The sequence below is a fragment of the Buceros rhinoceros genome, unplaced genomic scaffold, assembly GCF_000710305.1.
Source record: "Buceros rhinoceros silvestris isolate BGI_N320 unplaced genomic scaffold, ASM71030v1 scaffold25563, whole genome shotgun sequence".
Classification (NCBI taxonomy): Eukaryota; Metazoa; Chordata; class Aves; order Bucerotiformes; family Bucerotidae; genus Buceros; species Buceros rhinoceros.
The window spans coordinates 4,813-22,946 of record NW_010405738.1 but is presented as its reverse complement, the minus strand read 5'-3'; the positions used below and the strand labels follow the sequence as shown (position 1 = coordinate 22,946).

The following is an 18,134-nucleotide window of genomic DNA, read 5'->3' as shown; positions in this document are numbered from 1 at the left end:
AGGAATGTGACATAACTAATGGGGGCAGAACCAAAAATGAGCTGCTGTCTATGGCCCCCTCTCCTTCAAACTGTCTTCTTCGCAAGCATAAAGTAAATGTAATTATTATTATCGTTTCTTTGTTCTCTTTCAGGCTAGCACTTCATCAGCCTGAAAATTATGACATTTCCTGAATGTGTTTCAATGGCTTCTTAACCTTTCTTGTTCCTGCGTGCCAGCACAACATCATGCTGCATTTAGAGATTTCAGCAGTGAAGAGGTTAACACCCAAAATTGCTAATAATAACAACAGTATTCACTGAGCCAGATAATCACTCACACAGAATTTCAATCCAAAGTCACTTAGAATTCTAAAGAATCTGCTGTATTTCCTTAAGGAAGTGACAGCATTTAGAAGAATATTCATAATTCAAACAGGCCAAAATCTGACTTGCTGCTGAGTTTATTTTTAATCAAGCAATATTAAGGGCTGGCTTTTGCTCTACCTCAGGCAGTCATATTTTGTGACAGGTCCTCTCATACGCCCCCCAGGTGCTGGACAGGGAGGGGTGGCAGCCAGACCGCTTGCTCGGGGCAAATACCCAACGTGGAAGGGATCTGGAACATTTCTGGTAAATTCTTCGTTTCTTCCTCTCTGGTTCAAGTGCTGCTTGTTTGTTTTGCTGATACCCAGCCAAACTAGCCTGTCGTTGAGGATGTCAAAGCTCTGGGCAGAAAAAGAGCAACTAATATATGTTAGCAAACTCTGGAGAGAAAAATAGGTTCTGCCACTAAAAACTGCAGGGTGAATTGTGCACTGCCTCCTTCTCGGTCTTATTTTGCCTGAAGGGAAAGGGCCTTTTACTCCTGTTTCTGTGCTGGGTGCGTGTTCTGCCCGGCAGTGTTCACCTGCCTCGACGGGTGTGTCAGGAGCCTTCTTTGCTGTCAGATTTGACTGCTGCTTTCAGCTCATCCGCAGTCTCCTAGCTCACCTCTGCGAGCGAACGTCCCGCTCCTGCCTAAGCGCATTTCGGCAGCCATCTCTCAGAGATGTCAGGAAAAGAAATAAAATCAGGCTGTCAAAAACACATGACTGTTTGACAGTTCAAGGGGCAATGTTCTCTTTCACGTGTGAACAACACAGAGTATAATGTTCACAGAAAGGGATGTGAGGGCTTTCGCTAACAGGCCCAGATGCAGGATGGGGGGACTTTTACTGTGACCTCTTCAGCAGCCATCCACATCTCTGTAAAACTCAAGCACCCATTTCCTGTGATCTGGTACCATAATGTGCATTTGGCCAGGTAATACCTTCAATCTTGAACTGCAACACCGCAAGAATTGCCAGTTAGTTAACCAAGAGTTTCATGGCACTTTAAAGAAAAGACTCCGAATGCATCTTTCGCTTTTTCCTTTCTGTGTAAGATATTGTATAAAAGAGACTGCAGGTGCTTTGGCACTTAAGTATAGCCATTTTTTCCCAGGTTATTGTTTTCTACAAAAGTAATCCATTTGCCATTAACGAACAGCTCAGTTAATGACTGGAAAGTGAGGAAAGCAAACTTAATTCTCTTTCCCATTCCTCGTGGTACAGCTGTTAATTGATTCACATGAAGAGATACTTCATCTGAGTTTAGCATCACAAAGGACTAAGATTTTAAAATCTAGGTTTACAGCCTGATGATTTCTTGTGAAATAAACCTTCCTCTAGAGCAGCCATATACAGCAATATTTCATAGATCCAAAATGCTACATAGATCACGGGGCACTCTCATTAACAAAAGAGGTCTTGGAGTAGATAAAACCTTCTGTTTGCCTCACGTATCTTAGATCTGGCCTTCAGCAGCTAAGTTCAGATCTAAAAAAAATAGTCCAAATTCTTCTGGGCAGTTTAAAATAAAAACATATGAATCAGTATCAATTTTCCAATCAAGACAAATTGTCCTAGCTTTCCTTTGAGCTTTCAAATCTGTTTAGGACTGTACACGTATACACATATGCATAGATAAATGCACGTTTCATATTCCCTTATTCTTGTTAAAACTATTGCTTTGGGAATGAAGATTCTCAGACACTAAATTCAGACTGGTTCAGATAGATCCAAATATATTCTCCTTGCCTGTTTACTACATTAAGACTAATATATTAAAAACTGAAAGAGTAGTGTTGGCAGAAACTAAAAATATCCCTGCTTGACCACAACAGTGGTGCTCAGCTTCTGGTTAAAGGGCAGCAAGTCCTTAGAAAGGCACCACGACTGTATGAGCAAACCAGTCCTTGAGCTGGCTGTCTCAGCAAGGAACCTTGACACAAGATGGTACAAACAGGGAGCTCTTCTCCAGGCCATGGATGGAGGGTCTTCAGCTTGGGGAACGGCAAGACATTATTGCTACCTTCAGGATCTCCTGCCTCTTGAAGCTTTGTTTCCATCCTTTTGCAGGACATTAAAATTCTGCAGTAGATTAGACCCTGGAAACCCTCCTCAACTAGGCTTGACCAAAAATGAGGTGATGTGAGTTAAGTAAATTAAACAGAAGGTTTGTCTAACCTGCCTGAATGCATCTGAAGTAACTGGGAAGAATGTGCATGAGTCATTTCCCTAACAAAAGTGGGAGCAAAGACTGAAGGAGGAGCCCCAGCTGGTAGGTGGGAGGTAAGCAGCTGGTGCAAGAGAGATGGGAGGCCCCTCCAGCTGGTTTGTACATAGCTCCAGTCTGCCCAGAGCCTCAGCTCGGCAGCAGCGGGGCGCTGTCTTTAGAAGCAAAACCAAGGCGGATGTCACGGTAAGGGTGGTCGCACAGTTGCCCGTCATGCCACAAGTACCCTGTTCTACACCCATCACATAAGGACACACTATATTAGATCTAAAAAAACCAGAATGATAAAATAAGCCTAAAAATATGTGCCCTAACTGCCATTTTCAATGACTTTTAAAACTAACTGAAGAGAGAGAAGAAACATCATCTGTACACTACAGAAGGTTGACATGAAAGAGGACGAGAAAGCTGTGATCTTGAGGTTTTGGTAGATTCTGGCATCTGCTATCCTTGCCAGCCATTCCCCACCCACTCTGGAGGAGAGAAAAGGAGCTGCTGCTTCACAGGGTTCCTCTGTATCCACACTGCTTAGTCCACCTCCTGTGCTTGGAGCATCACACAGATCTGTGCTACAAGAGGAATATTTTTCTCTCTCCCCAACACCTGGAGCTGTGCTATTTGGATATTCCAATATATGAGCAGATCACTGAAACTCAGCACATAATGAAAACCCCGTTCTATTTAGTGGAGCTTTTTCATCATCTTGAACCAACTGTTGGATAAGTTTTTCCCTCTGCACAGAAGGATGTCTAAGCACAGACTGTGTTTGCATGTCGATCCTATCTGCCCAGGGCTGAGCCTTCTAGAAAGATTCAGCAAGTTGTGAAATCATCTTCTTACACAATGCACCTTTCCATTAAAAATCTGCAGGAGTTTTTAGGTGTAAGAATCTAGAGAACAGAAAAAGTAAAGACAGAAAGGCAATAGAGACAAATCCTTTTCCATGAGCTCTGTGAAACCTTTCCTCAAAATAACTTTGGAGGGGTTTTACTGCCAGTTCATATTGTGGATGAATGACTTCTCATATTTCTGATAAAACAATATTCAAAACTTCAAAATCACTTCCAATTCATTTATGCCACCACTTAATTAGGGCTTCTGCAACATGTTACAAGGACGTCATTATCCCCTATAATTGTATAATAATTACAATTTTTAATGAAATAATTGCAAGTACACTAGATGTGTAGATATAATTACGGTAATTACATAAATACCTGATTTTCAGCTAATAATTAAAGAAGGCCTTTACAAAGAGGGTGAAATTTAACAAATGGAAGCTTTCCGGAAAACAAATACAAATAGTGGCTGCCTCTCTCCTATAGATTTCACCTTACTAGATTATCTCTCCATATATATACACTATATATATGAATTTCTACACATTAAAAAATTATTTAAACAAATGTTAAATCATAGAGACACCTCAGACTTAATAATCCTATGACAACTCAACATCTCACAATATGCTGAGCTGTAAATTACCATTGAGAGAGGGAAGCTCTGAATAGTGGCCACAACAGCAGACAAACTGTACTCTGATTCCTCTGCAACATAAAGGGACAGATCCTGGACCACCATAAAATACTTGGGAAGAGGCCGACATGTGGAGGAGCCCCTGACAGCTGCTGCAGGACCACGAGCCTTCCTTTGGGGCACAGCACTCCAGCACAGCCGCTGCTAAATCCCACCACTCATACCTGCTATCATCTTCTGCCAAAATGTGCCTTTTTGGTCAAATCTGCTGGCTATACCCCTGCTAACACAGAAACTCTGCAGAAGATTCATTCTCCCTCCATCCCCCTTGGTGGACAGACAATGGTAATTCAATAAAGGAACTTCTTCCACAGTTTTATCATCTGAAGAACAAAAAAATCTTCAGCCAGGTAATTTTCCTTCTCTTCAAACACACTCCTAAGACCAAACTTACTAGGTGTTTACTGAACTATTGGTAATAAACTGAATAGGAAAGGCAAAAACCATCCCCAGTAAAAAGCATACAGAAAACTCCCCCAGGGCCGATTCCAATTACGGCACAAAGGGATATTAAAAGAAATCCCGCCGCAGAGGAGCTTGCATCATGATTTACTCTTGCTGCTGACATGTTTCAAAACTTTGGCAAAATTCTGGAAAGGAGTATCAGCTGCAGCACCTGCCCCATGCCATCTCCACGTGTCTTGCAATTTCTGCACTTGTTCAGAGAAGCCCTGAGGTGGCTCTGATTCTGGCCAGAGATCACTCTGCTCCCAGTGATGTCTTGGAATATAGGTGCAAAACATGGCTTGAAGTCAGCTTTGTCTCACTTCCCTTAGCATTGTGTTGTTCAGTGCTGCTTCTTTTAAGGATAAATCTTCATTATTACAAGCAGGAGAAAGTAAAATAAGAGATACTAGTATTAAAATGGAATAAAATGGTTTGATATCCCAAAAACAAATCTCATTTATGTTAAGCTCATTAAAGCAGTTGGGTTCTGAATGCATAGTATAATTAATAATAGTATACATATCAAAGCAGAAAAGACATGTAAATTTGACAACATAAAGTAAGTAAAAATAAAGAGGCCTAAAGAATTATAAGTGAAAAGAGTTTGGAAAAAAAAAAAGAAATTATACTGGAGCAATATTCAAGTTACAAGCAGATTATTAACATTATAATTGAGATGATCCTTAAGGTTGGTTTGACACATGTAAGCATCATGTTTCAAGCTTCAAAAAGTATGCAAAGAATACTGAAAATATTTGCATCTGTGTGTATAATAAGGAAACAAAGAAACGAAGAGCATGAAGGCAGAGAAGAGCAAAGGAACAGTAACACAATAGAGAGGAAAAAATGACAAAAACAAGCAAGCAGAAAATAATCCTTATCCAAAAGTCATATTAGTTACTCAAATGCTTCTCCTGCAAATGTACAAATATACTTATGTTGGTATTTTTTATAGTATTTGTTCGTTCTGGCTTTAAATAATAGATGAGAAACTAGCAGACTGAAAGGAAAAGCATCTCACAGTTGTTTCCCAAGTACAACTGCTCCAGCCCGCGCTAGGCCAGGGGAAGGAGCCCAAACCAGTTTTATCCGACTTAGCATTATGAGGGTAACAGTTCTATTTTAGAGCCTGTGTGTGGGAGGATGCTGAAAATGAAAAGCAAGCAGTAAAATAATGGACAAGGAATGGAATTAGATTGGAATTTCAGACCTGTTAGAGCTATAAGCACTGTCAAGGTTTATGAACAAAGCAATGACAGCACGACAACTGTGTGGTCAGCAAGAGCTCAGAGCCTGAACAACCAGACATCTACACTGGACTTTGACCAGTGTTGATGGCATTTACGATGACTGGAGTCTTAAAACGCAGTGTGCAAAGTTTTCTGTTGCCAAGCATTGGCTCACCCAAAAGAGAGCTGTAAAGTACATCAGAGTTTGAGCATTTTATTTTATTTCAAATATGACATAAAGCTACTGCACATCTTTGAAAAATGCTGCTAACTGACACTAACAGCTTTAGATTGTGAAAGGATGAAAAGGTCTTACAAGACAATGTTTGCTTCGTTATCTTCTTCCATGTACTACCAGTATAATAGGAAATACTGCAGTGGTACCTGAGGAATGAAAAACAGGAATACAGTGCTTCCAAAAGGAGTGGAGAAATAGAACTATCTTGGTGTCTTAGTGCAGAGCACCGGAGTTCAGAACTAGGGACTAAAATTTGTGCCTGCTGGTACCACAGGGATGAATTTTGGCCTCAAGTGGGCAGAATGAGGATGAAGGCACTTTGACCAGGAGCCAGCAGGAGTAAACGGGGGCAAAACTTCACACTACTGGCACTAATACACTACTGGCAAATAATTCATTATGAATATTCAAAGTGGCCTAACGAAGATATACACCCTTCATAACAGCTGATACACAGCAAAATATGCACTAAGGTAGCTCTGTCGGCTTTGACATTCACTCTCAAGTCATTGTGAGCCATGGTAGTGGTCTGCAAATGCATGTTCTTAGCCTTCTGGCAATACAACATATTCTGTCATAGTTCAATCTATAGTGATGGAGGCTCACACCTGAGATTTTATGCTTTTCATTTACATGGCCATGGAGAAAGAATATTTCATTTCAAAACTTCATTTAATGAAGTCCATCAGAACTGCACATGTTGCATTAACTCCTCCTTTCCATAATCTGATGTTAAGTAAACTGTTCTATGATAGTTAGACGGAGTATTGGAACAAACACCCAACAGAAACACAGGGAAACAAGCTGAATTGGCTCTTTTCATTTCTGCTTAGATTTGCAAGAAATATTTCATACTACTAAGCTTAAAAGCCTTGAAGTTATCAGTGCCATTTACAAATCACAACTGATGTAACATATTCTCTATTGAAAACAATGAATGATCAAAGCAGAATGCGATTATAGCACCATGATTTGTGTTTCCTTTCCAAGAAAGTATTTTGATGTATGTATAGATGTTCCTATGCGTCCATAATAACCACAGCTATAACCCAGAAAGTATGGTGTTGGGAGCTTTACTCTGAAAATCAAGGAGCCCATTAGGAGGCATAAATATTAATAGAGCTGTCTAATCCTACAGTCTCAAATGAGGTAGTTCAGACCATGATTCTTTGCATTTAAAATTTATTCACTGCACCGACTAGAATAAGAAACAGAATCCACTTGTGAAGAAGTCACTGATGTTGAGCGGTCTCTTAGCCACTGGTAATTCCTAAACATAAACGTAAGGATCAAGTGATTTCTTTCCTTATTCTACTCCCAATCCTCCTACAAATACTCATGTATCCAAAACTGCATGTGCCTAGTTCCATGACATTGAGCAGATATCATATTCTCTACAAAAACTACATCTCCACATTTTCACATTCAGATCTCTCCAGGCAATAAGAAAGCTTTAGCACAGGTTCATGAAAGAGAGCATACCATCATCCCAAGTACAGAACACACAGTACCTGAGGCTTCTTCTAGTGGTCATATTAGCCATCGTTTTCAATTTTTCTCTGTGTCGTTGCTATTAAAGTAGGAAATTCACGGTGCAAACTGTTTCAATGCAAAGGAATTAGCGCTGAGTATTAAAAAACCACAGGCATGCAGCTAAAGCAGGATGTACACTCCTCCTAAGAGATAATAAGTTACCCTGTCATTCTGGATCACAAGTCAAGTCTTTGCGCTTTGACTAGAAAGTAAAATAGAGATCAGAAATACCAGAGTGCAAAACTATTCAGGTTTTCCCTAGAATGATGCAAAAGTTTGTCAGGTAGTAACACATAATCAACAATATAATTAATATGAGTCAGTAAAAATGGTGTTACCTACTATATAACCTAGGTTCTATTAAAATCTAGAATTATGGAGTCCAGCCTCTGAAAGAAAACAACACAATATTAATTAGATGCCTTTGCACAGATTTCCTAAAACCAGCCCGAGCAAATGAAGAGGTTTCTCCTTGTGTGCCTACCCACAACAGAACGAGTAACCTCTGCCCTTCATGTACCCGAAGCAAAAGACTCAAAACCACATGATCTTTCTTTACCTATTGAGTCAGTAAATTGAAGATAAAGTATACTGAAATACAGACATGCATATTTAGCAAAATGCATGCTGTACTGTCTCACTCCACCCAGCTCCAGCCTATCATCCTGTAGTCTGCAGTGCGCACATCCAGCTCCCACCAATGGGTGGTAATGGTTGTAATGCTCATCACGACCTCCAGCATGACTCAGGGATAGCATTCCTTTCATTTCCACACCTGTCTTCATCAGACTACTGCTCCTTCTTCAAAATTTTGGATTTTCTCATGTCTCTTAACTGACAAGTATAAATACTAATTAATCTAATTCAATCTATTTCATGTAGTAAGAAAGACTCAAACCATATATACAGTAGCATATGGTTGTTGGTTCAGTCACTTTGAATTTTTATTTATTAATTAAAAAGATGTTGTAAAAGTCTGCCTTTTATTTTCATATTTTCTTTCTCCAGTAATTTTCATCACTAAATGTAATGAAATGACTACAAGCTAAAACCCAGCAGAAGAGCTAATACAGGGTCTTTCTTCTTTCTCATGCAAAACCAATGCTATTTCCAAGCTGTTGTTGCTGCAACTCTCCTGCGGGTTTGTTCTATGATGTGATTCCTTTTACTACTAGGTGTGGGGGCAACCCACACCAAGGATAATCTTACGTTATACACAGGTGAGTAAAGCCTGAGTTACTCAGAGAAATCGAGATTACTACTGCTATGCCAGCTGCCCAGGCTGAAGGTATGTGCACTTGTCAGTGGGAAAAGGTAGGCTTCTGCTGCTTTTTATTGTGCTGTGTGTGCAGTGAATTTAACTAAGAAGGTACCCACTGAATTTCAAATAGGTCTCTCTTTATTCTCCTCCAAGCTCACAGGACAATAAACACGACTTTCTCATCTTCCGGGCTCTCCTTCCCTTTATTTTTGTTATTTTTCTGATTACGTTTTTTAATATTCTCTCGTAGGAAAAGATGCTTTCTGAGAACAACGACGGGGTTCTGTATCTTTATTTATGACTTTGTGAATCAGCGTCTGGGTGATCGGAAGTGAAAGTTGCTCAGCTAATTACACACGCTTGATGAACTGCGTAATAACTGCTGCAGCACTGCACATTAATTGAATGCATATAAATGACAGCAGTTATTCTAACTTGAATGATGTGTGAAGAAGTGACGCTGCTCACAGTACCCTGATTATCTTTGCTTCCAACTTTGGAAATCCAGCTTAAACGATTGTATTTTACAGCACTGAGCAAAAATTCCCTAATTTGAAAACATCAGAAGTTGCCTCAAAGCCCAACACTTTAAAAACAAATTGCCTCAAGCCACTGAAATTTAGACATCTAAGAAAGCAAACATTGAGCAACTACAATTATCAATTAATAATTAACAGCTAGCTACAACAGTCAGTAGAAGCTGTAAGAGCAAAAACCTTGAAAAATAAGGCCACCTTCATTTAGATGCCTAGATACTGCCTTAAAAACCTAATACATAGTTGACAGAGCTGAACTTTACCCAACTCTAAACAATTTCCTTCAATGACACTTCCCTAAAGAGTATTTGGTCTGGGATAACAGCAACATATAGCAACAGATATAAAAAAATGTGGATGACAGGTAATCATCAACCGTCTATGTCCACACTACTCTTTGTATTCTGGATTCAAACGTAGTCCAGCTGTTAAATAACACATTATTTTAAAGAAAACAATTTTTAAAAACTTCATATAAATCCAAACATGTAAAGTAGTACAAAATTAGTACTTCGAACTAGTCCCAAACACCTACTTTAAATCAGTACTAAAATATACCTTCTATATCACGTATCAATTGCTTCAGGAATTTGCAAACGTCCACAAAGAAATCTGCAAATTCTCCCATACTATCTAACACGAAAAGGGTAGAAGCCAAGTTCCCAAAGCTTCCAAAAGCAGCCTAGTTTCCAAAGTACCTTGTCAAAGTATTTTAACATTTCCCTGTACCCCTATTAAGCGAGGTTTGGCTTTACAATGAGAGCTGTAATCACGCACTAAAGGAAATCAACACTGACTTTTAGAGGCATGTGAAAGAAAAGTATTTCTACGTTTCAGGAAAGTTAACAGTATTCCACGAAAACAGGGTGTATCCCACAGGAGGCCAACACAGGTTTTCAGCTCTGCTTTGCTATATGCATGATAGCCATCACACTGTACCACTGGAATACCACGCCGTGGAGCCGCGCCAGCAACTTCAGCGGCAGTTGTACCCAGCCCCAGGAGCTACCTCCTCTGCATGCATATACAACACACTGCACCCGCGTACGAGTGACAGACACTCTGAACCATGAGGCCAAGACAGAGAAGCTGCCAATAAGGTCAGCGTGAGGTAGTGCAAGAGAGATGATCAGGTACAACCGAGTTCAGGCTCTACAAATGTCATCTTCTCATCTGCTTTACACAGCCCCCTCTTTAAGCACCTTTCTGGCTTCATTAGGACAAGACAGTCCCTAACAGTTCACTTCACAGCATCAGCAAATCAGCCTCTTTCAGATGGATTATTTGTTCTTCCTTTGCAAGGTTTCAATCTTTCCCCCGTATGTTTGGTTTTGGTTTGGTTTTGGTTTTGTCCACTTTATACATACCTCCTTTTCTACAAATTTTCTTGCCGGGTTTTCTGGCACATTCCTTGGATATTCTTTTGACTGAAAAATGAATAGAAGACTAGAAAATAACATGGAGCTCCATCACAGACAGTAGGAGCATGCAACACCACTATCTAACTTAAATATGACCTGCTTTATTAGGTGCGGAAGAGTCTCAACTTGTGCCTGCACATGCAATGGATAAGATGTTGATGCATCTTCCCAGAAGTCAGTGCGTGGCAATGAGAATTAGGTACCAACTTTGACCTAAAAATACACGTGCTGTGGGAGAAAAAAAAATGAGTGTAGACAGAAAGAAAAAAAATAACTAAAAAGAAAAAAAACAAGGACAGATGCGTACACAGAAAAGCAGCATGCATACATGTAATACACTGGCATGCGAACGTAGAAAGCCGTGCGTGCTACCAGTACACGTGAATTAATATTGTTAGAACGTAGAACAGGAAAATAAAAAGATCTCCCTGTTTCGCCTGCTATCAACTCACCATCCTCGGTTGGGACATAGATATTTAAATAGAGGCAGTCTTCATTCTGATCTTGTACATAGGTGGAAACTACATCCAAGTTATTAGTAAACCACACGGGAAGCATGACTTCAGGCAACCTGCCTTCTATAATGTTCTGGGGGCACACTGGAGCAAACTGGGTGGTATTTTTGATATCTGCCCAGGGAGATGGAGGCTCAGGAGGTTGAAAGCGGCGCTCCCCTGTTGGAGGGGCAGCATACGGAACCCCAAGAAACTGAATAACGGGCCCCAAAATTTCATTATTAAGTTCCTTCTTAATCCCTCTTATCTTGCCAAAGTTGGTGGTCACCACTGGGTTGGTATCATCCAATTTTTGGGAGGACACAGCTGCAGCGTGAAGCAAAAATCCGAGTATACAAAAAGCAAAAGTAGCATTCAATCCCATGTGTAACAGGCGGACCATCATCGCTCTCCATACACAGTTCAGCCACACGGATCTTGGAACGGCCATGGTCCCACATTAGTTGTGTAACTACAGTGAAGCAATCTGATTTGTATCCACTGGTGTAAAAACAGGGCAACTGAAGGAAACAGAGCAGGTTTCCTAAAGAGGTGCCTGTCAGAAAGATCTCAAAAGGCTTTTCACGCGGCAAGTATCTTCCATTGATTTCACACTTATTGAAGCTGCATCTTCACTCAGCGCTATTTATCAGACTACATCCTATTGACAATTCTGTTTTCCATAGCAGCAATATGAAGAGAGCAGCCATTTACTGCAGAATCCCCTCTTATAAATCAAATCCAGTTAGCCGCAGGTCTATGTCCTGGAGAAAATGAAAATAAATCATTAGTATGAAAGAGCTAATATGAGCAGAGTGATAACTAGATGTTTCACACGTTATTTACATACATTAATAGTTGCCAGGTAAGTAAAATTGCAGTAGTTTATGGGTCCATGAAATGGTGGGTGAAACACTGATTATTGTATTATCTATAAGGTCACCTGTTGAATTTACGGAGATTTTTCAGAGGCAACAGAACACTTGGAAAAATTCATTTTTAGAATTCACCTTTTTAAGAAAAAGCAGTTTGCTGCTAGGCTACACGAGTGTTTATGTTAATATTTTAGTTAACTCAATCAGCTCATAATCAATTTTCACCTTGTTGCACAAGTTGATGTATCAAAATGAAAGTAATTCTTAAAGCAGAAGACGGTGAAATTAAGATAGACAGTCATGCTGAAAACTCAAATGCATTTTATTTAATTAAAAGCAGATTATAATACATACAAACATTTTTTGCTCATTTAAAATACAACTTCTGCTTCAAGCATTCAGGCAACTGGAATATATTTGTAAGGGTAACGTGCTTATTAATGATAACCCAAATTACCATCCTCTATATGGCTTTCTTGTTCCACAAATTTCTGATAGCTGATGAAAAACATTTACAGACTGAAATGCTCACATCAATGGAGGACAAAAATCTGCTCCCACTGGAGTAAATGCCAAATTCCAAATTTGCACATAAGTATAATTGGACCTTTGTGGTTTTTTTCTTCAAAACTGATTTGGAAAAGGATATGGACAGTTTAGGGATGGAGCGATACGTCACAATTTCTGCTTCAGACCAGCCCTGCATTCCTTAAAAAACCACTGACTTCAGTGAAAAATTAAAATCCACGCTGCACACACTCAATCCCTGCCATCCTTAATTTATAACACAAACATTAAACATCCCCATAGGACAGGAGAATTCTTATCTTTCATAAACCCATATGCTGACTGAACAATATCCTAGAAAAATAATCAGTCAGGATCAGAGACTGTATAATCTCAAATTCCGGATCCTATTTTCAACTACTTTAGCTCAGAGGTTGTCACACAAGGCTGTGTTCCAGCATTTCTGAAAATTGCTCAGTGCATATCATTATATCTTCCATATTCATGTTAAACATATTTCCAACACGACTTAACAGTATCCTATTATTTAAGATGCAGTGTTAAACACAACATAGCAGCGTAATCTTACACTCCCTATTAAGCAGCGTGTAACGCAAAAGAAATGTGTTTTGCTTTGTATAGGAAACATTTTAAACCACCTGCTTTTGAAACAGCATTGGCAGCTTTAATAAGAATTGGTTTTTTTATCATGTCCATACACATTGTAGAGAGAATTGAAAAGAACGGCTTGTCTAATAGTCAGACTACCCTGCAGTTTGGGTTATTAAAAAGGAGATTGTAAAAGCTATATAGGACAGCAGGAGATTTGGTTCACGTCTAGCGTTCCTTTAGCTCTGAACAATCTATCTCGGGAGGCAATAAGGAGATAGATGAAGCTTTTCTGCAATTTTCTCTCACCCTTTCTTTCTCTGCTAATTCTAACACCTTCACGGTGAAACCGCATTAACAAACAGGCTTACATCCCCCATTCTCCAGCTTCAAATTCTCAGCATTTGCTGGAAACACACCAACTTAGCTGCAGAAAATAATTCCCCAAACTTGATGTACGTGCTTGCATTTAGTTTAATAAATTTACACAGAATGGCACGCAGACAACTGCCCCTGGAAGACTCTTGCCTTGTTGTATGCCAAATTTTGAAGGTAGTAGGGTATTTCTTGAGACGTTAGTAATTTCTAGTGTTTCTAGACAGGTGCCAGAGCAGAAGGCACCTAGTACAACTTTTCTCTTCTGAGTTCATGTTGAGGTTATGGAAAGGTGGAAGCTTAATCCTTTGTGGTATTCAAAAACCTCCACAAATTTAAACCTTTTCCACTAGATCTTAAAACCCTTGTTACGTTTCTTTTTTTTCCCTGTCATGTACTCTCCCTTTCAGACCCAAATTTGTAAATAGAGGGAACTTAATCTTAGTAGCCCTCCTGCTACTTTACTTTTGGGGAAGCTCTGAGGACAAACTGATTTCAACATAATTGCACCAAACAACAGCATCCTTCTTCATTGTAAGCTGCTGAGTCGGTTCAATGTGGAAAATTACCAAGATGCTATTAATAATTCATTTAGTACATTCACTCTAAAAGTCTTAGACCTCTTCAGATCTAAAACAACTTTTTAATAGACTTTTGATACCTAAAATGGTAAATTCAAAGCAAATGCTAGATCCGAGCTATAGTTTTAAGCTGGTCATGTCAGCTGTTCTGCCATTGCAGTTGAACAGCTCTGTTGTGATCTGAAGTTCTGGTTTGCCTCCCGTGGACAAGCGTTTACTCTAAGACAGTGACAAGAGGCTAAAAAGGTAAGGATATAACTCAATGCTGTGTTTGGCTGTTCTTAATGAATTAACTATTGGGTAGTCGCCACCTTCAGTGAGTAGATTTATAGGCTATACAGGGTAGTAAATAGCAAAGCACTTACTTGCAGAATTGGAATCAACAAGTATTCATTGTATTTGTAACTTGAAGTTTGGGGTTGCTTATTTTTTCACAGCCTTTCTTTTTAAATGGCTAAGAAACAGTTTGGGTTTGAGTCTGAGGACAAACATTCAAGCCTGTTATGGGCTGCACTGAAGCTGCTCACATTCATGCAAATAAAGAGACCTAGATTACTCAAATCTTTTGAGACTTTTATGCCAAAAGTTTATTTCAAGCACTAGGTGGAAAGGCACGCAGAGAGCATGCGGAGAGTCAACGCTGGACAAAATTTTCCTTAGTCCTCCAGCAGGTCATCTACAGAGGACTATCCTTTGGCGTCTGACTGACGAGGAATCAGTGGAAAGACAGATAAGCCACAGGCAGGGGCAGGAATTATCAGGGAGATGGGGCAATGAGACGATCAATTTGGGGCAAGCTGCAGCATCAAAATACCATGGATCTGAGGAGGAGGAGAAATATTTTCCGATTGTATTATTGTCTAGATGTGAGGATCACAATTGTTCCCTGTGGTAACACAAACGTATTCTACTGTAAAAGATATTTGATAAAGTCTTTCATGGTCTTTGGAACAGTTGATACTATATAGAGGCTTTTTATACCATCTATTATTTTATTATCTTCCTTTCTGAATTTAAATTACTTTATAGCTCAGATGCTGAAATACTTTAGAGAGGCATTTAGTATGCCGAGGAGCGAACAATCTGAGATAACTTCAGTGCATCTTTGCATTTCCAATGACACAGGGCATCCCACAACAGGTCACATGTGCTGCAAACTGCAGCAGATAAACTCCTCTTTGTTACTCATGCAGAGCTTCAAATCTTAAGGGATGTCTTGAAGTGCGCTACCTGTCAATAGCTCCAATGGATTAATAAAACCTTTGGAGGCACCCAGGGCCTCCGGCCATATGCCAGCTTCAGGACATGTAAAGGCACTGTTACGATATCTTTGCACCACCAGCTGTTTTCTCTTTAGCTGAAGATGTGCTCTGTGATTTGCTATTCATGCTTTAAAATTCCTTCCTAACTCAGTTTTGCTAGTAAATCCCAATTGTGCAAATATTCATAAAAAGTGATTGTAAGGGTTTTAAACACCATACAATGCTGCTTCATTTCAAAACACAAATGCTATTTTGCAGAACCAACTACATTTGCACCCATTTCTACTTACAACAATCTCTACTTAGGACTAAGAGCCCAAAGATGTTTCATGTCTCTAAAAAGCAATCCATGTTCAAAAACACGCTACAATGCCAAGCAGGACCATGGCCAGTGGAACAGAAGCCTTTAAAGGAAAGAGTCTGACCAGGAGTGAGCACTAGGTCGGTGTGACAAACCAACTGTAAACGTGATCAGACAAATCCTCAAGAGATGCATCACAGAATTTCCCATCTCTTCTTTCACGTTTCAAGTTAGCAAAGGGAAGCATTGTGTCAAATATGGCTTACTCGCTCAATCCATAGTAGTAAAGAGTTTGGAACAGCCCCCGCTCTTGGGTAATTCCACAAATTCTTGGTGAAGGAAAGGGCTTTACACGCATTTAGTTCAAGAAATTGACTATACGCATTTAAAAAAAAAACAGGTATATGAAATGATAGCAGAGGAGATTCCAATCCTGAATCCTAAGAAGGGTACAGCTCTGGTGGGATTTGGTTGGCTCCCACATGCCAGCACCTCCTCTACCTGAGAGCAGCTACAGGTCTGGAAGCTCCAGAAAGCAGCTACAAATCCAACCCTATTGAGATGGGCGACCTTTGCTGAGATCACCAGCAAAGGCAGGAATAAAGCTTTGTTCTGGTGGGGTCACAGTCCCACTCCACATTAGCGTGAGGTTCCAAGTGTTACACTACATGGCTCCGCAAACACGCACCAGTAAGGATTTCTGGATGCTACAAGCGGAGTAAATATACCACTCCCAGATCGGAGAGACTGATTGCTCAGTGCCATTCTCACACTTACCTCTATTTAGTATTATGTTTTGTACACAAACCTTACAACCAAATTAGTGAAAAAGACAATTTTTAAACACAGCAGTCAATGCAGTGTAGCACAAATTAGTGAAAAGTTGAATTTAACTGAGTAGACAAGACTCATTTAAATGGTCATGCATTTTTCAGCTCCACCATACATTTTGTTCTCCCTCATTAACGGGAATATTCACTAGTGCTAATTCATTATTACTTAGTATTTTCATGATCAAAAGATCCCTTTAAATAATTTCTGCAACTTAAGTTTGCCAAAATAGGAAGACTTCTGATCATCATTTTCTATTAAGCTGGTTTTGAATTAGACAAATTAAACCTATAAGAAGAGGGTCACTTAAGTCTTATTATCTTCCATTTGCTTGCATCAATAAATCATTTTCTTAAAAAACTACTTCTTAGCTGAAGTAATTGTTTATATTACCAGAAGCTGGCGACAATTTTTAATGTGGACTGTAGCTGTTGGACATTTTGCACAGTAAGTAAGTAACGAAATGGTGATTTTACCCATAACAGAAAGAATGGGTAACTCTGTCACTTATGTGTAAAGTTTTAGACAGCTAAGTAATACAGATTTAAATTAAGAATGACAGATGCACTGGCTTGGAATATAATGGGCACTGAAGTGAACCTTTATTCCTTTTAGCGGCTTATGGTTAACTCTTAAATGGACCACATGTTATACTCGGCTTTGAGTACTGCAACTCTTCAGCTAAGTGATCAGATGGGTGTTCTGTTGATGGCATGAGTGTGCTTCAGGACATGATGATTCTTTGACCTACTGTAGAAATTCAGCTGAACTCACGTTCATCAGAGGTTGTACCAGAGGAAAAAATATCCCCGATGTTTCTCATTTGAGATCCTCAGTATTGAAATCTGCACATTGCATGTCTTAAAGTCAAGTGGATTTAACCTGCTTTGATTAAGACTTTGTAAGATACTCGCATGCTTCCTGTCTGATCCCTCTAATAGAACATGCTAGGAACCACCCAGAGGGCTCTGAAACCAAGTGTTCTTTCATTGTCTCTTGAAGGCAAAAAATTAAGCTAGGTACTTACTAACAAAGTTTGTTACCTGATACATATTTGTGGCTAACCCTTGGTTCACTGGGATTAACCCTAAGAGAAAAGTAAATTGGATTTTGTCCACTACCTTTAATACATTTATATCAACAGTAGTACTATCTTCAATGCTAGTTCATCGCCTAAGGCACGCTTTCATATCAGATTATCAAAAAGATACCACTTTTTTTATTTTCCTATGTTGGGGACATTCGGAATTCAAGTTAATAAAAAAGCTAAAATACAGTTACCATTTTTTGAAAGAGAACTCAGAAAACAAAGATGCTTGAATGAACTCAGATTTGTCTATCAATTGGTTATTCTCTGGACACTGTACGATAACAGTTCCAAAGCATCCAAACCCCTTGTTGTAGAGCTAGAGCTACAACTAGCTCCTCAGTGAGATGACTTCTATTAATAATAATAAAAAACTCTTCCTGGTTTTACTCTGAATTTACCACACACTTCCCTGTGGCACAAAAAAGAGCAAAT

At 39.5% G+C, this 18,134-nt stretch overlaps 1 protein-coding gene across 1 annotated transcript; it reads right to left on the bottom strand.

Annotated features, from left to right (window-relative positions):
• Positions 1-7,725: 7,725 nt before the first annotated feature.
• On the bottom strand, positions 7,726-12,030 carry LOC104491434 (neuroligin-1-like). The gene is made up of 3 exons (XM_010133860.1): positions 11,150-12,030; positions 10,724-10,783; positions 7,726-7,761 (listed from the first exon to the last, which is right to left on the bottom strand). The coding sequence occupies exons 1-3, from the start codon at positions 11,720-11,722 to the stop codon at positions 7,726-7,728; spliced, it is 669 nt and encodes a 222-aa protein (XP_010132162.1). The 5' UTR covers positions 11,723-12,030.
• Between the last annotated feature and the right edge of the window lie 6,104 nt (positions 12,031-18,134).